The following is a 26,766-nucleotide window of genomic DNA, read 5'->3' on the forward strand; positions in this document are numbered from 1 at the left end:
AACATCGCTAGATTAACCGGCGTCCCCTGCGAGGGCCCTTTGTTCTCCAACGTAAAGCTCATGGCGAGCGCAGGCTCCCGGGTTCGTCTGAGTTTGGGGAATTCAAAATGACAGAAAAGCAGGCGTCCCTTCGCCCTCACGCCTGAAAATAAGCATCCTGTGTGTGCACGCCCATTCCCACACAGTCCACAAAGCATCCCATCACACACTTCAATCTAGTAACATACGCTTTTTCTTCACATGTTCACGCAAATACACACATACGCACACAGACACACACACACAGGCTAATAAAAACACTGTTCGCACCACAAAGTGATCCAGTTAAAAAGATATTTTTTCCTTATAAAGCTTTCCGCATAAAGACTGCACAATAAAAAAAATATATAATATAACTCTTTTCCACACAGAGAGAAATTCAACATCTGATTATCTGTTATACCAGTGCTCCACAGGGGGGCTTAATTCTCCCAGAAAGGTCCGCCACACTGCATTGTGGGAGCAACACCCAGTGAAGCATGAGAGAGGGCTCAGACATTTAAATTTTGGCAAGTGAGATTTAAGGCGTACCTATGACGGAGGAACCCGTCTTTTTCCTTCCCCTCGTTTATTTTTGTATTTTTTGCTCCCCACATGCGTTTAATTAGTCCCTGCCACTCACAGATCAGAAAGATGCTTCAGGGCCGAGCCGCACGATGTACACACATAAATGAGTCCCCTCTCAGATCTCTTATTTCCATTATTTATGCACAGATAATAAGAAATAAGCCCCTGTAGTCACTGGCGAAATCCCTCCATTCCTCCTTCTTCCCTCATTTGCCTCAGTGGGTTAGAGATCAGTCACTTTGTTTTCCAGGGCAGTTGCAATCTGCTGCAGCCTCAGGGTCAGCTGTTTACTCTGGGCCGCCGGATCCTCATCCAGGGAGGCGATGATCTGAAAGGAAGACGTTACAGACAGTTGGAATGATCGACAGGGAAGTTGGAAGTACCAGAAATAGAGGAGGAGGATGAGGGTTGGGAAAAGGAATGAAGGACAGTGGAAGGGTAATGATGGGAAAAGGGGGGTTAAGGGTGAGGAAGACTGGCATTAGTTGATATCTACAGTCACGGCATGTAAGCGGTTATTGTTTGTGAGCAACACTCATGGGAGACTGACAGCCTCATTTGTTTATCCAACTTGTTCATTAGGTTTTGTTTATCCCCCTTTTTCATGACCTCAAGTGGCAACGCACAATGGACTTTTTCAAAAATCAATTCCCTGAGCAATTTTCCAATTCACATCCCACAGAAATGCTTTCAATTAAAATTTCACACAATCTCTTTTCTGGCATATCGAGGGTGAAGGGGGGAGAAAAATGAAATATAGCGGGCAGTAGTGCATGCAGTGGAATAGACTCTTTTGGGTGAGACAGGAAGGAAAGAGAGCAGCCTCTCACCCCGTCGTAGTATTTGCTGGCATACTGGTAAAGCTGATGGAGGGCCACTTGTGTGTTAAGTTTGTCCGTGTGAGACTGGGGAACATAAACAACAGCTTAAAGTTAGGGACATTAAAAAAGTGGATCAATAACTAAAATAAAGTCACACCTGAATGCAGCCCATTGATGGATCTGAGTTAATAAACCAAAACAGAAAGCAAATCCTTCCAAATATTTATCATTGTCATTGTTTACCTTTTGATTACAACATTCATTTATTTTGCTCAACTAACAGAAAGCTGTAAAGCATGTTTTCAAATCAGTAAAAATCTGACATGAAGTAGTCATCTGAAGGATGCACTACAGATCCCTTAGTTTATGGATTCTCAGCAGCAAAAATAAAAGGTACAACTTCTTTCTGTGATTTATAACTATATTAAACTCCCAGTTTAGGACCAAATATCTTATTATTGCTCATTGCAGCTAGAAATCAGCACAGCTAAACAAACACGTTTGCTATATTTGATCAGGGTCCATAAATGATTTGGTCAGAGCGGTTTTACAGTGTTTAGAGTCGCCGTAACAGTTCGAGCTAAAACCGAAAACAACGTAGCAACAACGGCAAGGCCAACCATACGGAAAGATAAAGATGGCTGTGTTCCTCACCCGTGACACTTCTGCCAAATGAGTGTTCATGTCCTGATCACTGACGGGGACCATCTGCCTGACGCCCTTGTAGTAGCTGTACGCACGCACACACACACGCACACACGCACACACACACGCACGCACGCACACACGCACGCACACACGCACGCACGCACACACGCACGCACGCACGCACGCACACACACACACACACACACACACACACACACACACACACACACACACACACACACACACACACACACACACACACACACACACACACAGGAAACAAAAGGTGGTAAACATTCCCATTACATAACTCTTATTAGAGGAATAAAAACAATAATCTGGAGGATTTAAAACTTACTCGTCCACCATCTTCTTGTAGGTGGAGATCTCCTTTGCATAGAGTAATTTGTTACTTGGAGAGTCCTGCAGACAAGATTCAAACATTTTTGGTTAACTGACCCATGACAGTCCTCTTCTTACATTTTATCTCTAAATCAGTCCACTTCTTTATCCGGCTTCCATTTTCACCCCACTCCTCCACCCGTCCCTCCGCCTCCGCTCACCCGACTGAGTTTGTGCTCGCTCTTGGTGCAAGCATCCATGAAGGTCTGGGCAATGACGGACAGCGAAGCGTCCACCACTTCGGACACGTGGACATCGAAGATGAAGTGAGGATTCTTGAGGATGTTCACCCAGAATCTCAGAGGCAGGCTGTGCGGTGAAGAAGGGGAGGCAACAAATCACAATTATCGTCACCATCCATGCTTTGAAACGTGAAGAAAATCGAGCCATTACATCGGCAAATTCACTTAAGACAAGAGAAACAGCACTAGCCAGAGGTGCAGTTGAGTGCACTATGAGGTAATAACAGGCATAGAGAAAAGCCTCTTCTAGGTGTCAGTTTATTCAAAACAAGAGCTTTCACCGTCAATTTTTATTAGTTTTTCTTATCACGCACATCTGTAGAAAAACTCAAGTTTAAAAATAAAACAAAAAACCTTTGATGATGCGAGAATGATGGTCATTTATGCTAACGACCAGATTAAAAATGCTCCAAAACTTTGACCCTTTAAGTTCCTGAGCAGCCTAGCGATGTAAAGAACAGACTACATAATGTAACGCTCCAGTTCCTGTGTTAATTTCCCTCCTGAACAGTAAAACACTAGCCTCATATCGGCTCACAAATTCACAAAAACATCAAAAATACTGCAGCTTCCAAAAGAGAAAAAAAAAACTATCTCCCTGATTGCTGTGAACGTCCCCCCATCTGGGACCGAAAACACACACAGGGTAGAATTCATACTGGTTTGGTAATGTCTTCTGGGAGGGCTGTGGTGAGAACACAATAGAAGCATAAAAATAGCTGTTTTGCTATAATCACAGAATTAATTTAGCATGGGACGTAATTTCCATGTTTGTTTGTTGCTATGCTTCATACACACATTCATATTTAAAACACGGCCCCTCAGTTGATGTGATAAGCAGAACGGGTGGATGCAGAATGTGGTGTGGAGTGTAGTAAGTAATTAAATCGCTCATCTCCTATCCTTGTGTGGGTGCTCTCTTGCCAGGCTTGCGTCAATCACCGGCATCTACATGCAACACGTCGTCTTGTATGCTTGAGCCTGAGCCGACGTGACACAAATTTATGCACTCAAATACCACATGGAAGCACGGAGAATGCAAATGCAAACTAAGTAAGCTGAATTTGTATATTTGTCTTCAGCTCTTTTTTGGATAGGTTTTTTTTCTTGGAGAGTTATTTGGTCAGACAGGAAGATTGTTTTATAGTTTCTGGTTGTGGTCTCATCTCTGCACTTCAACAGGGCTTCCACCGGTGGATGGTGCAGGGGGCTCCCCTGTGCTTTTGGGTTAAGAGAGGGACCCTGACTGGTGTGTCCTCTCATACCGTCAACAACAGCTCAGCAAATCCAAACCTTTGGGAATTTTTCTTGTAAGATGATCTGGAAGGAACACAGCTGTATATATATATATATAAATTTTGGGGGTGAGTGAAGCTTAAGCTGATTACTGTCTGGAGGCACTTTGTTCTAAGTGTCAGATAGGTGTGGAACACTGGGAAAAGCCCAGGAGATCCTCAGCTCCCAGCTCCAGCAGAACTTTTCCAGGATACTAAGGGAGCATTCAATGATAGTGTGGTGGATTGTTGGTGTCCTTCATTAAGAAACAAAATTAATTGGTTGTGTACAAAAAATGCGTGGTTAGCATGTATGACTTGTAGTTGACTAAGCGGAGATTCCTGCAGACCCAACAGAAAATCACTTCTGGATTTGCAAAAGTAAACAAAAAGGGATACGGCTTCTGAAAATAACATTTAGTATCTTTCAAAGAGCTCGTGGCAGGAGGACCCCAGTGCTTCTCCAGGTAGGACAACACTGATATCATGGTCAGCCGGAACATCAGAGGGCAGCCCGGTGCTGCTGCCAAATCTTACTTAAATTCATATTTAAATTCCTGAAAAACATATGCTTAAAGATACAGTGTGTAGTTTTTACCATTAATCTCTGGAAATATCCTTTGAATCACTGTTGAAAAGGAAAAAAATGATGTCCGGTTGTTGAAAAATATTGGCGACTTCGTAACATAAAACCATAAAAATTGGGTTTAAAATACATAGAGTGTGGATCTAACGCCGTATTAGACACCATGTTTCCTTCTTGTCGGCTTGGGGTCTTGCACCTGTCAATGATTTCACACTAAATGATTGGCTGGACGTACGACTTACGGAAGTTACGTTACCACTGTCAAAAACGTTTAGGTAGTAAGAAACAAGAATTTAATAACAAAACTACAAAACTCTTTCCAAAACCTATGTGAAAGAACAGAAATGAAAAAGAGAAGCAACATATTTTTGGCCAAGTGGTGTTGCTGTAGAGTGATGATGTCATAAGCAGGCGCAGGACCTCGAGCAGATCCAGAAACTACAGCGCCAGAAAACTAGCACTGGCATTGCCTTCTCTCGATGGAACAACTGAGGAGTCATCAAAGTCTGAGGAGTCACACCGAGGTCGCATGCTTTCTGCTCTACAGGTAACAACATTTACCGTAATGATTCCTTAAACTAGCGGCAGTAAGGGCAATATGGCGTAAAGCTACCCTGACGTGTATATACTGCCCCCTAGTGGCAGGAAACTACATAATGCCACTTTACTATGGGCTGTAAAACATTAATGTCAACTGAAAAATATTTTCATTCCTGCCTATTTTTTAATACTATGTCAGCGTATTGGTTTGTTTGATAACTTTAGCTAAGTGTTTTATTTTAATACTGAGCAGTGCACAAAAATAGGATTCAACATCTGGATAAATTTAGTGTTCAGAAACTGAAGTTTGGGTTCAGAGAGGTTGTGTCAACCGTGAGAGGAGATGTTTACTCCCCAGCATCCAGAATGATAATTAATTGCGCAAGCAGGAAGCCCCTGCTGGCTTATTCTACCCACCAATCGGAGGCTCCCCCTAAAGGTAGGGGTGAATTTCAGCCAACCAATCAGTTGACAGTGGGAGTGCTGGGTCACCTCAGCCTAAAGCAGACCACAGGGGGAGGAGGTCTGAAAAAAATGGTCGGGTAAGCACGAAAAACACACGTTACCCAGATGTGAATACAACCTAACCAGGGCGGGCCCATGCCGACCCAGATGTGAAAGCACCCAGTTAGCTGAAAATAAACCAAAGTTCAACTGGTTCAAACACAAAAAGGCAACCAGTGAAATAACACCCATAACAGCATATTATCATCTGACGAAGACCACGTTTCTCTGCATTCGTGCCTTGAGCAGAAAGAAACTGATATCTGTTATCTGTCAGGTTTGTGCTGGCAGCATCTGAAGCATCAGAAAGCTGGCGATAGTTCCCAGAAGCTAAATTAATAGGTTACAGCCAATGATTTCCCAGATAGTTTTTTTTTCTCCTGAAAACAAAGTAAAGATGTATAACTTTTTATTGTCCTGGGTGTTAGTAAAGCATCTAGTCTGACAATAACTGAATGAGTTCTTACCTATTAGTCTTCCAGATATGGATGGTCTCCTCATCCACACAGTGTTTCAGTGCTTGCTCATCCAGAAAGTCAAAGAAATATTTGACTGCTGCTGGGACCACAGCCCCAGAGCACAGCACACTGCGGAAAAAGTCATCCACAAACTGCTGTAGCGTTCCCTGAAAAAGCCCAAAATGTAAGGGTAAGGTGGCGAGAGAGAGGGAACAGCCAACAACACCAAAAAACCCAGAGCTAAAGCTGTGTGTGCTTAAAAATACAGCTTATGTTGGTTTGAAGCTCATTCCAAAGGCAAAAAATCTTAAAATTATTAATTAAAAAATGCAAACATGTGACTGAATCTACAATTTGGAGTTTGTGCTCTATACCTTTACAGAAAGAAGTCGTGTCAGGTAGATTTCTGTAATGGCTTTGGTCATGGACTTGTCCTTTATACTTCCTCGTTTAGATTTGATCTCGTCCAATTCATCTGCTGGCCTCACTAAGTGAAACACTTTATCGTCTTCCAACAGAGCGTTTCCTGTGGAGGAGTGGAGGGTAAAAACTCTTTAAACTTTCTGGTTCTTACTCTACTTTTTATTTATTCATGCATATTCTTACAAAACACATTTACATGACTAAAAATGGGAGGAATGTTTGTCAACTGAATTCATTTTCCACTCTTCTGCAATGTATCTGAAAAGGATTAGAGCAAACGTGCGTACAATTTAGAATCTAAAAATGTAAAAATACATAAAACAACATGCATTAGCATATTTAATAAAAGAGGGAACACCCAGAAGAAACAAAACAAAGGCTCGTGTGTGTGTTTGAGCTGAGAGACACGTACGCTCTTCGTGATTTTCATGGTTCTGGTCGTAGCTGTGCTGCGTGTGAACCACTCGGGACAAAACTAACGTGGCATTGTCCCGCACCTGCAATGCAGAAAAAGTCCCTAATTAAAGCAGAATACATGGAAATCCAATTTATTTTTTATTTTTTAGGTGCTGCAGCTCAGGTCAGCACCACCTTAGAACTAATTTCTAATCAATAAGACTAAGTAGGTCTTTACTCAGGCCAGTTTCTATTGTATCATTTCGTTATTGACCCTACAGATGCTCTGACAAATGCACTAACCTGACCCAGTCAAGGAATCTATGGCGGTGAGTTGGTGGTGTAAGCACAACTGAGGGGCAATAACAGATTGGATCAAAGAGGCCAAGTTGCTTTGAAAAAGGAAGATTTGAGCAGGACAAGTAGGGGATATTGTTGAGTGACCTTTATTTTCTAAGAATCAATACTGTGGCACAAAGATTTAGTGGCATTCAGTTGTCATTGGGAGATTACAAGTATAAAGTAAGATGTAGCAAAAGGAAGGGAGAAAGTCGAGTAAATAAAAATATATATTTTTTCTGTTAAATTTTACTTGATATGTGATAATTGTTCAAAGGGATTTTAAACCACTTTGATGTGTGTTTCTGTTAAAAAAACATATCCGCTGCTCTTTCTGGTAGCAGAAAAAGCCTTTACATCCATCAAGACTGACAAGCTAACAGCTAGTAGTAGCTACAGGCCCTCAGAGGGTGACGGACATTTCTTAACTGTTTGTGGAAAATGATTTGTCAGGACGCCACTTCCTTTAAATTCACCAGCATCATTCCCTGCTGAAGACACGTCATGGCAGATGGAAGACCGTTACGCTGAAAACATCCAACGATATGAACGTTTATACACCCGTGACAGAAGGGGAACAAAGATACGCGGCAAACGAGCTGAGTCTGGACTTTGAGGCTTCTGCCTGAAGAAAGGAGGGTGAATAGTTGGATTGGTGGGGTCACTTCTTTATTCAGCTGGTGAGATAGAATTACTTTTACATAAAAACACACTTCAGAATTAGTGGAATACCCCTTTAAGGCTTAACAGAAGGAACGTTCAAGGAAAGTACAAAACTGATTGATGGATCTGAACTAACTCCTAAACAGAGTGCCATAGCACCTACTTTTAGGATTATCCTTCAGAACAAGCCACACACTGCTACCATCTTCGAGGCATACCAAACACAGTCAGAGCGGATATATACATGAATACATGAGTAGGGTCACATTCACTCTTGCATAATTTTTACATTACATTTGCAACTGAGTGCTATGTGGGGTCGTAAGCAGGAGAAAGAGAAGAGATGTCCTTGCCACAAACACGTTTTATTTTACTTATAGGAATTTTTAGGGGGCTACTAATGCACTCAGGACAGTTATCTAAGATTGGTGCATAGAGATTAGTGTATTGTAAAGAAATGTTGCTATAATCATTCCTTTGCATAAACAAAATAAAGTTGAAGTTAAGTTGAAGTTACGTTTATGGCTTTCACATGTATTATTTTATATGTTTTCATCTCGAGAAGGTTTTTTTTATTCAAGTCTTTAAATGCGAGAATTATCCTGAATTTAAAGAGCAAGTCACCCCCAAATCAACTTTTTTTTCTGATAAACTATATAAATGTGTGTCTAATCGTGCTGCAGACACGTGTAGTTAATAGTTTTGTACTTTAGTGCATTTTAGTTAAAATTGTAAATTTCTGCCTAAAACTGTCAGTGTTGTGCCATTGTCAGGTAAAAACTCTGCACTGCATTAGAATTTAAATCTGCCACCGCTATTGGCTAAGAGGTATGCTATGATGTAAACTGGTCCTTATGATGACACAATGCCGTTGTGAGCCTGTGTGTGTGTGTGTGTGTGTGTGTGTGTGTGTGTGTGTGTGTGTGTGTGTGTGTGTGTGTGTATTTGTTAGCGGCTCCGCCCTCTCGGTCTGCTAGGCAACCGCATTTGTTGCATTTTTCAAACATGAAGAGGGAGTGAAGTAAGTTTCTTGTAGGGGGTGACTTGCTCTTTAAGCATTTGACAGTTTTGTGAGAATAAATACAAAACAATAACAACTCAATGAGGGATCATGTATTCAAAGGAGACAGGGAAATGGGCAGTAGGCAGATTACATGGAAATCACAGTGATTTGCAGCTCAGACTGAAAACACGGGGCTCGATTCCCGTCCACACACCCACAGTTATCTATTCACCCCTCCACATCCTTATCAAATTCCTACCTTATTTCCTTTTTTCGTGTAATTACAACAACACATCTTGTCGGTACTCACGTTGTAGTGCGCTAGAGTGTTGATGCGCCTCCACCGGCCTTCTTTCTGGGAGGTCAAGTCCAGGTCTGATAAAATCTGCCCTGTTGAGCCGGGGCGCCACTCTGCAAAGGCACGAAGAGAACAAAGACCTCACCGTGATGCTGGCAAAGCGTCACCATATCTGAGCTATTAGTTTATCCAGACATTAGACCACGACGGGTCACAGACGCCAAGGTTTCCCTATAATAATGTAACTTTAAACAAGTTCAGCTACTCATCCTGCATTGTGACCAGCCTTCTCCTGGGATTTAAAGACAGTGAAGAAGTGACACATCCCTGTTTCATGAATAATTTAAGTTTTACTCCAAGCTGTGATTTGTGCCCCAGCGTTGTCTGCGTAACTGCAGACTTGAGTCCAACACCACATGTGACATACTGTGTGATTCATTTGAAAGTACCACCAAATATAAAGGAGAGGGGTTTTTAAATGTATTTTTTCACTATGAACAAAGATGAATCTCTTCCATCTAAAACGTGTAAAGAAAATGAGATATTCGGCGTGATGGGAATAAAAAAGAGCTTTGATGTTAGAAAAAGTCTGTAGAGCTTTGGTCTTTTAAGTCAGTCCCTGAGGTTTATGACTACAGCACAGAGCAAATCTTTCTTAGGAGATTAAGGATTTCTTCATGTTGCTGACAATGAATAACTTTTTCAAACATTAATTCATGTTTTGATTTTGTTTCACACAAACAGGTTAAAGAGACAGCAACAATTTAGAAAAGATTCACTCGTTTGCAGCGGTCTCTGGTAAGAATTAATGCCTTGTGAGTAGTACTCTAGGGAAACAAAGCTCCAGCGCATCAGTTTCAGGAAGTAGAAGTGAGGCACATCAGAGCGGAGTTTTATGCAACAGGATTCAGAGTATTATTTCCTGATACTTGGACTTCCCGCCTCTACCACAGACTGTTTGCTTTTGAACGTTGATGTTTTATCTCCACAAATAACACAAGCCTGAAAGGAGTTTTGCTGTGTTGTGGAGTCGCTAATGCTAACGGTTAGCTTCTCCACAGCCTAACCTCACTTGCGGGAAAACACGTCACCAGACTTTAAAGCCAAGATCATCATCATTTTGTGGTCAAGTCTCGAAAATAAGGCTATCTCATACAATATTGCAGGATCTCATGGAATTCGTTAGTGCTCGGAATATTTGTTAGGGATGCATTTCTGCTACAACACAATCAATGTTAGTTCAGTGTAATATAGTTGAAGCCATTTTGTGTTTTCTAAAGTCAGTTTGATGTAGTGGTTGAATAGTTTGTCAATAACTTAACCATAATATTAGAACTCATTACCAGCAAATGACATATGTGAGAAAACTAACCAGCATTTTTACTTTCAAAATTTATTGAATAAATAACACCAACAACTATAATACTTACATTTTTTTATTTACATCGCTAAACAAAGTTTTCTCATTTTTATCTTTACTTTTAATTAAATTCAACATTGAATGTTCACCTTGTTTTCTGTCAGCTGCATCATTCTGTTGACTTTATATCTGGTTAAAAATCCTCAATGTTCACTTCTGTTTACATGTGTATTGTAAATGAGTTTATAATAGACTCAAATAAAAATAAGATAAACACACGGGAAAATCATTCTACACTTAAGTAGTAACAACATTGTTATATGCAGGTATTTCTGATCCTACATGTCCTCCATCCTCCCTCTTGTTGAGTCCTCCTCCTCTCCCCTCTTTACTCACCCAGGGTGACACTGTCCACCTTGGGCCTCTGGGAGTACGGTACGTTTCTGTACACTTGCTCGATGATCTTCTCCTTCACCTGTGAGATGGTGTCACAGTTCAGCACCTTGACAGGAGTCACATCTGGACCCTCGCCCTGAACCAGCACCTGCAGGGTCTGGCAAGCAAAGGAACAGATAACAACAAATTGGTGCTCTGTGGAGAAAGAATAGGTGTTCAACATAAACCATGCAAAAACATCTTCACCTGTCTAGAGCAGGCAGCCATCAGTGCATGCTGAGCTCTGTTGGGATGCTGTTGTTATGGCAACTGGGCAAATGCACACATATGCTGCACTGACACCTGACATGAGACCTGTCACCTTGGCGAGCTAATGACCAAGGTTCAGCAGGAGGAAACTCTGACCCGCCTCACCTCCCACACTCAGCCAGCTGTGTAACATTTAACTGACCACTAAAGAGTAAAAAAATCTCATCCCAACAGGAGCCTCATGAGCTCATCCACTTTGGAAGTAAATATGGAGCTCACACTGTGAATAAAGCCACCAGCACACACTGTTCGCTCGTGAAACTCGGCTTGTTATGTATTTTTTTCCTCCTCTGTGTAATTTAATCACAGAAGGCGATCCATCACTACAGGAGACATGTAATTCAGCCTAATTTGATAATTGTCCTCGACAACGCCATTACCCATGGGTCTTTTTGTTTGTGCTGACTTTAATAGAAAACAGCTGTGTTCAGATTAGCTTCCATTATTGAAACACAGCACCAAAATGAAAGGCGCACACTTTCTCCTGAAAGGTGCCCAAACGGATGTGGGGCGCATGAAGGCGGTGAGGTCGAGGGGCGGTTGTAGAGGTGACTTTTTCTTTATTCTCGCCCCGACTTGTCGTGCGTTCACCTGGGCCCTGCGTCTCGCTGCTATATTGGAACGTGTCGCCTGAGTTGTTTTTGAGTTGAAAACACTGACACTTGAAAATGAATGTCACACAAACGCAGGCAGTTGCCTCAAGGTCCCCCCCCCCCCCGTGTGTGTGGTTACCATGGTAACAACATAGAGAATACATGTGCACGTTCCTGTTGCTCATCCACCAGACAACAGTTAAACAGGGAGTTTCTGGTGTGTTCGCTGTGTGTCCATCTCACCAGGATGGAGTACTCCACATCATCACCCAACAGGCCGGTGTCGTTCAGGGTGTACTTGGCTTTCTTCACTCTCACGTCTACGGGCCCCTTTTCAATCTGGTGCTTGATGGCTCGAAACAGTTTGTACAAGGGCTCGCCTGCGGAGTCCTACAGAGCACGAACACACAAGCACGCAGGAAAACACACACAGACACAAAGCAATTTAAAACTCATCTCTGATGTTGCCAGGAAGCTAATTGTTCTGATAAACAGCTGAAAGGATAAATAATCTCACATCTTCTCTGGGTGCACTGAAGAGAAACAATCCAGAAATGCAGGAGCAACTTTTTTTTGTAGCGCCAAACGGGTCTTTAAGCAGATTATTTAAAGCCCATTACTTTTGTCACTGAACAATAAAGTTTGTTTCTCAAGAACTAGACTATGAATATGTGTGTGTGTGTGCATGCGTGCGTGTGTGTGTGTGCCCGTGCGTGCGTGCGTGTCATTATATCCCTTTAACTTCCTCACCAAGAAAAAAAGCTATGAAAACATTCCACTTTTGCATTTTTTGGGGCAATAAGGGCTTTAGTTTCAGGTAAATCAATAATAGTAACAACATAATGTAATATTAAGATTATGATAAAGCAATATAACAATTTTATAGCTTGGCCAGCCAGACTCGCACTGTTTAATTCTGCACAGAGACTGAAAGGCCTTTAGCGCTTCTTCTTGTTGAGGTTTTAAAGACATGTCCAAGTCATTCAGAACAGAGGAAAGAGCCGCGGCGAACTCCCTTTCAGACGCCATATTCGTTGTTTACGGGAAACTGAGAGTTGCGGGGTGTGGCGTACGCTGCTCAGCGATGATTGGTTCGGTTGGCATTCACGGAGGGTGGGATTATTTGAATAGGAGAGTTACCAGACTCAGTCTCTGTGCAGAATTAAACAGAGCGAGTTTGGCTGGCCAGGCTAACAATTTTGTGCATTTTATTCAAACAACTCCCTATTTTTTTTAAATAATTCTGTTTCACTATTTTTTTCTTGTTAGGTTCTTTAGATGATTCAGCAAGTTGTAGGGACTTTAAATATGCTTTACCAAGTGGTTGACCAGGCAGGCAAAGTGACACGCACACACGACACATTTACGCTTCTAAGATGATTACCATCCCTGTCACATGACTAAACAATTCCACATCATCACCCCTTCACCCTCTGAAACAGATACACAGAGACAAGATTGAAAAATCATCGGTTGTTATCGGCCCAGTTTTACTTATCGGACCGATGCTGATAAGGTAAAAAATGACAATACTGGCCGATACAGCTATTGATGCAGATATATTGTGCATCCCGAATTTAAATCATAGTCTGATAATGTGTTTCCATGAAAATAATCACTTTATGTCTTAGATGCCTTTAATGTCACTGCATCATATTTGAACAGATCTTTGGAAAAACTGTTACCGGTAAGTGGTCTTCATCTCCTCCCACAGGTACTGCTCATTTATGTTTGCATTCGTTCTGCTAGAGTCCCCGTACCTCAATATAATTAAAGAGCCAAGCAATAACAGTGAAACGATCAGCTGTTAAAAGTTTAGGCAGTTGTTTTCTTACACAAAAACCAGTTTGGACTTTTAAGATTTTTGTACAGTTTTTTGTTTTTGTGCCTGATCTCCATCACTGCAGTTTTCAGACAGATACGGTTAAGTTTAGAAATACTAAAACTCGTGTTACCTTCAAGAACTGGTAAAGGCAGATGGACATCCAGTTACACAGCATCCTTTCCACAACCGTCTCAGATCTGAAAGACATGAGATGAGCAGCTTTTAATATAAAATGTGTAATAAATTATATGATTTCAGTGATAGTGAAGAATCCTAATGAAAGAATATTTGCAGATATGGCACTCTGGACAGTTAAACAAGGCACTCAAGAAATGGAAGCTGAACTATCAAAATGTCTGTATTTAATCTGAATTAATCCCAGAATAAGTAGAACACTTGCTTCTCCATGGTTATAATCATCATCGGCGGCGTCAGAGAGAAGCGTGTTTTCATAACAAGGGTAGATAATCTAACTCCAGTGGTTTTTCTATGGCAGTGTGACATTATCTAACAAACTTTCATTTTTTTAGTCCTCCTCATTAGCAAGAAACCACAAACAAAAGAAAACTGCAAATGAAAGAATCAGTAACTGAAATGTCAATGTATGAAGGTGAAATAATGCTATCAGGAACATAATTAACCTTAAAGAGATCCTTCACTCATATTTTTAATACATTTGCAGTGGTCACAAGTAGGAATGAATGCCTTGTAAGTTTATGGGGAAAAAATGCTCTGGTGCACCTGTTTTAGCACAGAGAATTCAGCTGGAGGAGAAAGAAGCTTCAGACGGCAGGATTTAGTCTTATTTCCTGATATTTTGACATCTTGCCTCAGATTAGATAACAGCAAAACAACTCTACCACTGACTTGCAAGGTTTATGTTTTATCTCCACAAACAACTCAAGCCTGGAGGAGTTTTGCTGTGCGGTGAAGTTGCTAATGCTAACAATTAGCTTCTACTAGTCGAGACATTCTCTGCTGTTTCCTGGACACTAAACCAACAGCAGCCTTCCCTGTTGTGAGTCAAGATGGGTGACTCCATCAATGTTAAGTGACAGTGTGACGTAGATCTGTCAGGCTTTTCAAATCCCAGTTTCACACAACTGTTCTCTATCTGAAGCTAAAGCAGAAGATAGGTGTAGGTGACTTTTTTTCATGCTCAGCCTGCATGTTAAACCTAGAATGACAGATCATTAAAAAGGTCAAAAACGGCTCCTCAGTGAATCCAATAGGGTTCAAACCCCTGTGGATACGATGACTGGGATTCTCACCTCATCAATAACAGGGACTTTGGCACAAATGTACTCAATGAGGATTAAAACAATATCTTTAGATTAACAATGACCTTGATTACTCAAAAGGTCAGGGACAGAAGTTGCCCTATTGAGAAAAACACAAGTATAATGTATAAGGGTAAACATTTTTCACTTCATGTCTTAAAGTTTGTGTTACTTGTGTTTGAAATTGTTGCAACAGCTCTGCAGCACAACAGTTCTTCATCAAGACATTTTCATCCAAATCTCCTGTCAGCGGCCACTTGATGGACTGGTGTGACACCTGTTATTAACTCATTGCTCTCCTAATTAGATGTCTCCAGTTTAACTGGGCCTGTGTTTGCACAAAGACCTGATCAACATAATGAGCTTCTCTACTGGGGAATAATTAAGATGTGAGCCTGCATTACAGCTAGTCACAGCCTGCCTCAGCACAGCAGATAGCTCAGATCACACGACCCAGTCTCAGGAGTGATGAGTGAATGTACTGTCCAAATAAATGGGCTGAGCTGAGGGAGGTGAGGCAGCAGTCAGCAAAGGATGTGACAGTGACACGATCATTACAGCACAACAAAAAAAGAGGTCATGCTCAGAGTGCCGCCACTTTCAGCTTTGTTCTGTACAACTATTGCTTTGTTAGTTTCAGGCTGTTATACTTATAAAGATTGATGGATTTGCAAAAAAACATCTTGAAAAATGTCAGAATATAGAAAAATGTAATGTGATTTTATTTTTATTTGTTATGTATAACTATTTTCTTATTAGAACGTTAAAATGTGGTTTTAACTAAGGCCATAAATGCTCAAACTTGTATTCATTTAACTGAAAAGAAGGAATAGCATAAGACATGAAAAGAAAAGGCTGAATTATCCAGCAGATCGTTGTGGAATTCAATGAAAAAATAAAAATAAAACAGAAGGGCAAACAGAAGGAGGAGGACTGGAATAGATTGTGCAGCAGCCTGGTTTTTCACAGTGGACCACAGTGGTCGATGCAAGATTCAACAGGAAACATGGCAACAGAATGAAACAGTCCGCTGCACGTTGAAGCGATTCCCAGTCCGCCTCGACTGGCTGAGACGATCAGTGCCAGAGTTTAAAAATGGGGGATTCATTATAGAGCTTCAGAAGGAGGACATTTAACAATCTGTGGTAAAAACAAAGTTTCTGGTCAATTTAGAAACTTTAAACTTTTAGAATAACTTTATCTGATGACGGGGCTTTAAAGGTAAAGCCAAACACCTTCAGACAGCTTAACTGTGGATAAGTGATGACCACAATCACCATGTTCCCTCTTTAGCAGACATTTACCATTGTGTTAAATAACCTTATTTTATAACCTTATTTTACAAGTTTGACCATCAAGCTCACCTTAAAACCTAAACTATACTGAATTTTAAAGAAGTAACAGATAATTTACTAGATCCATTTTGCACTCACCTGCGCAGCATCAGTTTGGGGTTCTTGCTCTGGACGTACTCCTCCATCAGCTCCAGCAGCAGGGTTCGCATGATGTCTGTGTAGTATTCCAGCTTCCCGTGCAGAGCCACCGTCAGCAGGGAGGCAAAGTACACCTTGGCCCTGGCATTGAAGTCATGACTGCGCTCCAGGGTGCGGATAAACTACAAACACACACACACGTACACACACACAATCAGGCAAATGATGAGCTGAATTATTCATCACGATGAAGCTCTCACACATAGAAGAGCAAATCCAACATAATGTGCTTTTGAATTATCAAATGACTAACGCTACTGAAAATGATAATTATCAAGGTAATTTTGGTTCTGCCCTGTAAAACATTGTGGCTCAGAAATGAGACCAATTAGTGGGAGAAGAATCACCCCCACGCACGCAGTTAACACCTCAGAGACTACGCCAACATTACTGGATTAAAATGAAATTTCACACATCTCCTTCTGTGCTGCACTTCTGATGTTGTACCCCTCAAACTAGAGCATGAGACCGTTCTTTATCTGAGAAACAGGACCACGACTTTATAAGTTTGAGAAATTGTCAACAATGCTAAAAAAACTCCTTTAGGGGATATTAAACACAGGGTAGCTAAGAGTAATAATCCAGTCTAGAAATCTTGACAGAGGGCAGCAGAAGCTGAATTATTTTACTCTGTAGGTTGATATAGCCACACTCCATAGGAGCCTCAGCAGGCTCGAGCAGCCTTGTGCCTCGCCACTCACAGGGCTCTATCGGTTTGGTGGGCAGGATGTTACGGCGACTGAACGAAACATAGATGGCGGCAGCTTGAGGTACTTAAGTCCTTTATTTAGAAGGATGCATTTGAGTCTTCTTCGACAGTGTATGGCAGACTGCTCAGTTGACTGATATCTATAGCGGTGAGTATGTCATGGTGTTCGTTGTCCAATAGAGATCTGCCCATGGGTCATGACCAGACTATATATTCACATAGGTGATAATTTGCTTTGGGTTAATCTGTTAGTAATTTCTATCAGAGCTACTATTAAAGCAGCAACAGAATAATGCAAAACCTCAAATAATTGTTTTGTTTCTACTCCAAAGATTTAATTTCTGGGTTTCATGTAAATTACTTGCAACTGGAACAAAGCAACAAACAAATACGACCTATTGATCATTGTGGAAATCCGTCAACTGGACGGTCCACCAAACAACGTCAAAGTAGCGTAAATACAGCGTTTTTCAAAATAAAAGGATGCCTGCTAGTGTTTCAAAGTAAAGCCCAAGTCTAAATTGGTCAAAGTTGATGCCAGAGCCGTTTCAAATGAGTGCCATTCTGTTGTGATTGACAAGATATACAACTGTTCAGGCCAGTGGTAGAGCTGCTGAGGTTACAGTAGAACATGGCTAGACTGACCCGCAGAGCTAAATCATTTGGCTACTGCTAGATTTGGAGGCACATGGCTCATGAGCAAAATAGTAAAATATCCCAAAGGGAAAAGGAAGGCATCATTTATTCACAGTACTCCTAAAAATGTTCAGTATTTGTGTTGCAACGCAAATGTAAACACACTGTGATCATGGAGTCAGACAAAGAGATGTAAAGGCTACGGTGTTAGGGCAAAAATACATTCTTTCAGACTGAGACGGTTGAGACAACATGACATTAAACGTGTTTAATAGTTACATTGATGAGGAAAGTCTTGGAGTTCAAAAGGTTGGAGAACTGGTTGAGCGCCTGCGTCACCATAGCCTTTCGAGCCTCTGGGATGTCCAGCTTCCCGGTGATCATCACGTCATTCGCACCGTCTTTAGAGGGCAGGAAGAAAACCCTGTCGGTGTAGGTCTTGTAGTCCAGAAATGGGATTCGTCCCTCGCTCACGTCGTTGGTGTGGTCCTCCATCTCGATCATCAAGTCTGTGAGATAGCAACAAGTTATCTGTTTTATATTCTTCTTAAAATGAAAAACTTTTCTGGTATTGTTTTTGCAAATCTGCAGTTACCTGTGAATTCTTTCTTGCAGCGCTCTCGAACACTTTCCTCCAGGTTGTCGAGCTGGTGCTTCACCTTCTCATACTCCCTTTCTGCCTGTTGACTCTTTCTCCTGAACAGACACCACAAGCAAACACACAGCCATCAGCTGAAACCAGCAGAATTAAAGACATTTCATTTGCAATCTTGTTATATTTTAGAACAACTCTCCAGCTCATTTATACACCAGAACGTTTGATGAATGGTTTCCCTGAGCGGGCTTCATTCACCTGTAGCAGTAGATAGAAATAATGATGATGAGCAGCATGGGCACGATAACGGCCGGGATGATGATGTAGAAAGACAAATCATCCTTCTTCTGGTACTGCACCGAGCCCACCATCCATTCTCCTTTCCCAAATTTGATCTGTGGATAAACACAGAGCGTAAGTCCTAAAATCATCACACTTTCAGATTTTAGCAACAAGGTTGTGTATTACAGACATCCCAACATAAAAACACGTCAGGAGGTGACCAACAGCATTTTTACACTTTAATCTTTTCTTCTTTTTAAAGGGGAACTAGGCAGTTTTGGCTTGCTTGTAGCAACCCCCAGTGTCCGTTTGTAGAAATGAAAGCAAAACTTATCCCCTCGCTGTGCGTTCATCGTTTTAACACCTTTATCTAAAAGCTGAAATGTCTCCCAGACTTCCTTAGTGTCTACAGGAGTGGCCCATCACTAAATTAAACAAATCAGCTGTGTTCATGATTTACAACATGCTGGAAACCTGCTGGAACCAGACTGCAGCGCCAGGTATGTCTGCTCAATTAGTTCTAAGTCCAACAGTGGACTTATTCTGTGGAATATTCTGGCCACAGGGGGTGATAGGGGCTGGGTGGCTTTTCATTAAAACCTGAAAAGGGTCATTTTAGCACATACTGGCTTAAGAAAAGGATTTAAAGAGCAAGTCACACACGCGCGTGCGCGCGCGCACACACACACACACACACACACACACACACACAAGCTCACAGTGGCATTGTGATATCATATGGTTCCAGCTAACATCACAGGGTATCTTTTAGCTCATAGCGATAGCAGATTCAAATTCAAATGTAGTGCAAAGGTTTTACCTGAAGAGGGAGGAACACTGACAGTTTTAGGCAGATTATTTCAATATTAACTAAGATGCACTAAAGTGCCACATTACTGACTACACCTGTCTACAGCACGGTTATTCATATATATATATATATATATATATATATATATATATATATACACACATATATATATATATATATATATAGAGAGAGAGAGAGAGAGAGAGAGAGAGAGAAAGAGAGAGAGAGAGAGAGAGAGAGAGAGAGAGAGAGAGAGAGAGAGAGAGAGAGAGAGAGAGAGAGAGAGAGAGAGAGAGAGAGAGAGAGAGAGAGAGAGAGAGAGAGAGAGAGAGAGAAAGTTTATCAGCCAAAAAGGGTGATTTGGGGGTGACTTGCTCTTTAAAAATATGAATGAGTTGCTAAGTATCCCTTTAATGTTGATCATTTTGTGTCATTAACAGCTCTGTAGCGTCACATCTTTAAACAGCCACACCCACAGAAGTGAAACAAAAGCTCACTTACAGGACTCACCCATGAGAGAATTACACTATTCATCACAATGGTGGGTTGGATTAAATTAAATGCAACCCTGCAGCTACATGAAAACTGCTCAGTTAGGTGAAATGTTTTTAAAAACATCTTAAGTGAGCTCATCTTCTGAAGGCTTTTAAACCAGTTACTATACAGATAAAGGCCTTTGCAAGTTAATAAATGTGTCTGCAACACACATTAAAATAAACAAACGTGTTTGCAAGGAAAGCTAAAAAGATATTCTCAGGCCATTTCTTTTTATTATATATATATATTTGAAAAACTCTTCTAATTCAATATGCTGTTTAGAAATTCTCTTGGTAGTTTATTATTTTTACAAACCACATTAACTATTAATCAGGGGAATATTGATGTTTTTTTTTTACCCTTACTGACAAAAAAAAAAGCTCCAGATCTAAAAAAAAAAAAATTTAAGTAGATAATTAGTCACTGATTAGCTTTTTATTATTCAAGGACCTACAGGCTTAATTAAAACTTTTACACCTCTTCATGTTTTACTGCAAACATCCTCGCAATGCTGAATTTTCTGGGCTTACGGAAATAAACTGCACTGACTGGCTTCATCAGGTCCTACCACAAGATCCAGGAGCTCTGGCCGGGTGTCTCGGCGCTGGCGTCTGGAGCGAGCGCGCGGCGTGGTGGAGGGTGGGTCCAAGAACAGTTTTTCATCCTGAAGTGTGTTCACGAGACACTGAACGTCACCCACAAACGCTTGAGCCTCGCTGGCTGTCATAGCTCTGGAGAATCCTCGACCCTGCAGGGGGAGAGCGACTGAAATGCTTAAAATGTTGCGGCTGAACAGCATGGAGGAAAATAATTAATTTCCAGTAATTAGATTCATCATATAACGAGCAAGGAAAGCATTATTTTAAGGACCTTCATTAGAAATGGAGGGAAAGTGTAAACTATTAACAGTTATTTGCTGCTTCATGAGCAAGAAGTAATTGAAGTACTACATTTATTATGACTGTAAGCAGAAATCACTTGTTTTTCATTAAAATATGAAAATATTTAAAACAAAACTGTTTATTCTCATTTAGTTGCATGTGGATAGTTTACTACAGTCCTTTACTAATAAACAATCCTACTTCTGGTTTTTATGTTACTGTGCATTAATAATTTGATAAGCATACTGTGCTGTTTAATGTTTTCTCCACTGTGCAGCAAAACTAAAACACGACATAAGCAGCTAGGAATGTAAATCCAGCATCTTTTCCATTTACATCCTCCAGTCAGATAATGAAGCAATCTGTCTTACATCCTTTTAACTAAAGACGAGCCTTTTCTGGTCTTTTTTCAGCTGCGGCATTAAGGCGGTTGGTGAATCTGCACTCACAGTGACGATGATGATGCTGGTCTCAGTGATGACCGTCTTCGTCAGCTCATCGAAGCTGGGGTCGGGGTGATAGTCGAAGGGCTTCAGCTCCTTTATCCAGTTGTCCAGCTGGATGTAGGTTCTGAAGGGTTGGCTCAGGGATCTGTTTATGGCCGGAGACCGAAAATGGATGATGGTGTCGTTCCTCTCATGGGAGTACTGAGTTAGAATAGGGGGAAGGTTTAGAAAACAGCACGAAAAAAAAAGCGAATCCAACAAAAAGGACAACAAATCTCAGTATAAATTAATAGAAAGGGTTAGAGATCCAAGGTAAACAGTGTTGTGGGGTTTTGTTTTGTGTTGGGAGGGAAAAATTACATTAAATAACTCCATTAAAACTGTAGCCAGTCACAAAACAAAACAGCTGCCCCGATGAATAACTAATGGCAGAGTCACACCCCTCAAGCCTTCTTTAAAAGTTGCACTAACTCATTTTCATTTTTTTTTCCCACATTAGTTATAAATCTCATCTCAGTTTTACAGTTTCCCCAGAAACAAGAGCCTGGTGCATGGTACATCAAGTATATCTCATCCAACTGACCTCATTAAATTCTCCAAAGTGCAGATTTTTTTGTTTTATCCAGTTTTTCCTAAAACCGATTAGTTCTAAAAACATGTAAACTTAAGATTTATGTGCATGATTAATAATCTATTATGCAACAGCAAGCAGTCTGATTTGCAACTATGTCAAGATTATTGATCGTTTCTATTTGTAAGATTTACTCAATGAGTTAAATATACTGTACTCTTTACTGTTGAGCATGTGTAACTACAGTTGAAACTTAAAAAATGAGGATATGGTGCAAAAGTCTGTTTATTTCTCTATTTTAACTTCGAATGAGAGTAGGAGTCACCGCTCATCTGGGTAAGGTGCTGGATCAAAAGAGGAATGAACAAGATAAGAATCCGCACGCTTCAATCTGCGATGTGAGAGCTTTATTAGTCGAGCTTTCAGTCAGAGACCTTCATCAGGAGTTGTGGAATTCCACACAAAACAGTCCTTAGTTAAAAAGGTCAGTTATGTCAAACACCTGCGTCACACAGGTGTTTGACATAACTGAAAGCACAGCTAATGGATAAGTCTGCTGCAGCGAATATATTTCAGGTATTTACCTCTCAGCATGTTTACACTACAAATATTTTAAATGTCAAGTCAAGTTAAAACCTTATTAGCGTGAGATTATCCTGCTAATATACCACAATGCCTCCATAATCATGGTATACTATAGGGGTATTTCACCCTCAAACTTCGAACAAACAAAAAAGAGAAAAAGCTCCCATGAAAGCATTGGTATGGTCAATGTTTATTACCTACGATAAAAAGAACCTACTCTAAAATGGGTCATACATTAATAAACAGTTTTATGATGCGGTTGGGTTCATTAGATAGCTGCTTGTGAGCTGCAACCTGCTCCAACATCAAACAGCGTGTGCAGGGACCTCTGAAGTCTTCCTATAAAATTACAAGTACCAGGGGGCCTAAACAGAAAGGAGAAGAAAAGGAAAGCCCTTTACTGAGCGACAAACCTGACTCTACAAATCATTTGTACCACATGCCAGCAGTCATAATGAGTTTCCCTATTTGGCTCTAGTTGGACAGAGTTAAACCAAGAGGAGCTTATTAATTTGAGCAGTCATTGCCTTTGAGATAACATTTTGCATCCAGTGCTGGCTTGTGGTGGCCAGAAGTATTCACTAAATCTCCTCTTTCCCTGGGCAGCAGGGCCCAAGAACTTGGCAGGGATGCAAAGTAATAAAACCCTGCACAGCCATATAATCTTATGCAACCTTAATTCTGGAATTAAGTCTAGCCCTTTAAGTGAAATGAACAAAATTACTACAACCTTACAGCATCCGATACACAGAAGGTCAACTGGGAGGAAGCAGTGAGGAAACTTTCTGCAGGAAGTTTCCTGGCAGATTCAGGCTAAAGCAATTAAAACCAGTCGAGGAATATTGTTCTGTTTTAGGGAGAGTGAAACAATAGCTCTGTTATCTACCATTCAACAGGTTTTGGGGATTTACGGAATCTCACTGATCAGCTAAAACATGAAGACATGGAAACATGCAGATGTCGTAACAATGGTGAAGCTTTTCAGAGTGTACTGGTCAGTGTGGTGAGATACGAAGGAGCTGATCAGTTCCTTAGAGGGCAGGAAAATGGTAGGTAAAAGTTTTAGTAGAGCAAAACTTAGAGAACAAGTAACATAAAAAGCTGACAAATAAAATGAATCCAGACCTCAACAGCCGATGAGTTGTCTCCCTGGACCTTCATGAGAGCAGTCTGGATTAGGTCGAAACCAGAGCCAGTGATTAAAATGTTCCTCCCTCCACTAAAACACACACATAGGCCACATACAGAGAAGCTCATCAGACAAGACAGATAAGGTTAAAAAGTAACCGGAATCATGACAAATATTTAACGTAAAGACAGAAAAAAAAGGCACGTTTTAATCTTCACATCAAAATCCACAGTTTTTAAAACCAATGAATGATTAGTAGCTGAATATGCAGTGGAATAAATTATTCTATTAAAATAGTGAGTGTTTGACATTGAAAACCTTTGTCAGTGTTTAACTTCAATATAAAAGTATTTAAAAAGGAAAAATGGAAAATTTATTCCTGAGTGGTCAGTAATCAACAGCAGAAGTTCATGAGATCAGAGTCAGGACCCACTATGGGTGGGGGGTGGGGAAGTGGAGTCTTAAGATGTCAAATAAAATGCACTTTATTATGTAAAATCATGTATCTTCAAGCTGTAATCTTTTAAAAAATTCTCCATTGTTATTTACAAACAATAATTGTATAATTTTAAAAGCAAAAACTGGGATCGCAAGTTTTATTTAAAATAAATAAAAAGCTGAAACATGTGGGAACCTCTGATTTACCCATGGCATTATACCAGGCTTTTCATTTTTAAGCTTTTCTATTTTAAATATTTCCAGACTACAAGTTATTCCAAAGGTGAAATCAGTGTGTGACTCGTCTTTGTGTTTTCATTCACATTACTGGGCTCTACAACATTTTCTACATCACTTCTCTTGCAGAGATTTAGGTACAATCGACTTGTTCTGGATTATAGCGGCCCAATCCCTAAAGCTTTCAAAACAATACAACACCTGACAGTGAGACTGTGGGTTGTTACAGCAAAGTTCCTAGATATGTAAATATAAAAGTCCAAATTTACCCATTAATAATAAAAATAATCCTAAACTTTTAACATTAGGTCTCTGATTTCAGGTTGCAGCCCAACAAGTTGAGCCATTATATTATTTGGGGGCTTGTCTGGGATATTTGTTTGGTAGAACACTACCCGTTCTTAAGTTGTAAATAAGTCACAATGAATCTTCATTTGTCAAAGTTCATCTGAGTTCTCTGGATCAGATCTAATGTACAAATCTCTGCAACAGAAAACACCTTCATGCTGAGTGGCCAGGATAGGAAAAATACATCTTTAAAAAAAATGAAAATCTCTCAGAATTTCCTATGTTACATACATTCAAGAAGACAAGAGAACAGTGAAAGATTCAGTATTTATCAGTCAGAAAAACAGTGGACTATGATTTTAGATGCATGCTTTTGTTGAACTGACCAGGCAAAGCTCGTTTTGGGCTCATGGCCCAGCACAATCGGATTTTCCATGAACTGGAAGGCACTTGAGATGGTTTTCACGGTGTTCTTTCCATACTGAATAGTGACTTTAAGAAGGTCGGAGGGCACCTTTTCTGCTCGGTATTCGCCTGTCCTGCAGATAATCTCTTCCCCAAAGTGCTCCCTGCCAAGACAAGGACAAAGCTCAGTACCTGCTGACTGAAGAAGAGGGTAGGAGGCAACGGGGGAGGAGTGGGGGGCTGCAAAAGGTCAACATACAGTACAAGCCAACATGGCAGCTGCCTGACAGTTTGTTCAATCCTGGCTTTGGTAGATTTTTGGCTGATTATTTTTCTGTTAACTCTCTGAAATGTCACTGCAGACTGATTTAGAAGGAACATTTGTAATCAAGAGAAGAGACAGAGTGTAACTTCAACATTTATTCTACGGCGGTTTTTTTTTAACTTCACAATTGCGAGGAGATGTAGTGGGTAGATGGGTGCAAGGTTCTGAAGAATCTAAAGAAACTGGATAACCAGCACCTTGTGGTTTCACTAAATATTTAACAAAGGCACACGTTTGCCTACATTAAATATTTATAGAAAACACAGAGGCTGGTTATCCAGTTTTGTCATGTTTGATATTAAGCTAATCTGAACAGGCTGCTTTAAAACAGAACAGGCTGCATTAATGACAACTATTAACATCAGAAATCCTTACACAGAACAGTCCACGCCTCCGACGTTAACAAGGATATCCTCCTTACTGCCAGTTTCCAGGAATGTTCCAGAGATGGTAATGAGTGTGCCCCCTGCTTTAGGGCCTTTAGTAGGTGTCACTTCAACAGGAATGGGGTCCTAATGGAAAAGTGGTGAAGGGGAGGATTAATCACCAAGTACAACTTTAATACGCACACATTTCCCTTAAATAAGATTCACAAGTACACACACAATCTCAAAGGCACAGGCTCCTACATTACTTTGTCATACACACGCACATTTCCTCTCAGGCTCCTTGAACTTCCCCCACTCGCTCTATCAGAAACATTCTGACACAAACCCATCCACATCTGCCTTAATTCGCTGAGCAAACACTTCATTGAAGCTATTCCCTTTTGGGAAGTTTCAACAGAAACAGAGATACGAACGGCCAGTTAAATAGATATGCCATGGCCTGATAAAAGGATTTGAGTAGAAAAAAAAGACAAACTACTGCGCAGAATCTGATTAAAGAGGAACACACATTCTTGCTTCAGCAAATGATCCAGGATTCTTGACATTATGATCATCTGAAAGTTTAGATTTTTAATACCCTTGAATAGAAAGTTTACATGTTTAACCCTCCCGCTGTCTTTATGGGTGACCCTGCAAGGAAAGTTGACCATTGAGCAGGATTGATGGTTTATCCCTTGAGGTCCACGTGGTAGGGGTGAGGCGGTGCTCACTCCTCACCCCTGCCACATGGACCCAAGGGATAAACCATCAACCCTGCTCAATGGTCAGCTTTCCTCGCAGGGTCACACCCTTTAGGACAGTGGGAGGGTTAGTGCAGCTAAAGCCTGATTCATGCTTAAGCAAAGGCACATTTGCGTCCCCCCCCCCCGCTGCTGCAGCGTTGAATCTCCTCTGTATTCATACTGGCCCGATCTGTTGCAAAGAAATTCTCCCCCAGGACAGCAGGAGGCGCATTCCTAACTTATTGGCCTGAGGTTTGAAGAAATTCTCTGCCAAAACAACAGAGAGCGCGCTCCTACGCAGGTGAGCATACTCTTGCAGTG

General features: G+C 40.9%; 1 protein-coding gene across 5 annotated transcripts in view; it reads right to left on the reverse strand.

Annotated features, from left to right (window-relative positions):
• Positions 1-597: 597 nt before the first annotated feature.
• The window catches only part of plxnb2b (plexin b2b), a 160,076-nt gene continuing 133,907 nt past the window's right edge, over positions 598-26,766 (reverse strand). For all 5 annotated transcript variants that reach the window (XM_054732887.2, XM_054732888.2, XM_054732886.2 and 2 more), the window contains 21 exons: positions 25,710-25,846; positions 24,991-25,173; positions 23,638-23,731; positions 21,360-21,557; positions 20,598-20,777; positions 18,658-18,794; positions 18,400-18,500; positions 18,084-18,313; positions 16,400-16,581; positions 13,817-13,883; positions 12,105-12,251; positions 10,960-11,116; positions 9,216-9,316; positions 6,917-7,001; positions 6,456-6,607; positions 6,091-6,248; positions 2,639-2,786; positions 2,434-2,498; positions 2,082-2,157; positions 1,437-1,511; positions 598-934 (listed from right to left, as the gene is read on the reverse strand). In XM_054732887.2, the coding sequence (XP_054588862.1) occupies positions 830-934; positions 1,437-1,511; positions 2,082-2,157; positions 2,434-2,498; positions 2,639-2,786; positions 6,091-6,248; positions 6,456-6,607; positions 6,917-7,001; positions 9,216-9,316; positions 10,960-11,116; positions 12,105-12,251; positions 13,817-13,883; positions 16,400-16,581; positions 18,084-18,313; positions 18,400-18,500; positions 18,658-18,794; positions 20,598-20,777; positions 21,360-21,557; positions 23,638-23,731; positions 24,991-25,173; positions 25,710-25,846 (2,778 nt within the window). In that variant the 3' untranslated portion in view covers positions 598-829. The remainder of the gene's footprint in view (positions 935-1,436; positions 1,512-2,081; positions 2,158-2,433; positions 2,499-2,638; positions 2,787-6,090; positions 6,249-6,455; positions 6,608-6,916; positions 7,002-9,215; positions 9,317-10,959; positions 11,117-12,104; positions 12,252-13,816; positions 13,884-16,399; positions 16,582-18,083; positions 18,314-18,399; positions 18,501-18,657; positions 18,795-20,597; positions 20,778-21,359; positions 21,558-23,637; positions 23,732-24,990; positions 25,174-25,709; positions 25,847-26,766) is intronic.

This window comes from Nothobranchius furzeri, chromosome 4 (assembly GCF_043380555.1).
Source record: "Nothobranchius furzeri strain GRZ-AD chromosome 4, NfurGRZ-RIMD1, whole genome shotgun sequence".
Taxonomy (NCBI): domain Eukaryota; kingdom Metazoa; phylum Chordata; class Actinopteri; order Cyprinodontiformes; family Nothobranchiidae; genus Nothobranchius; species Nothobranchius furzeri.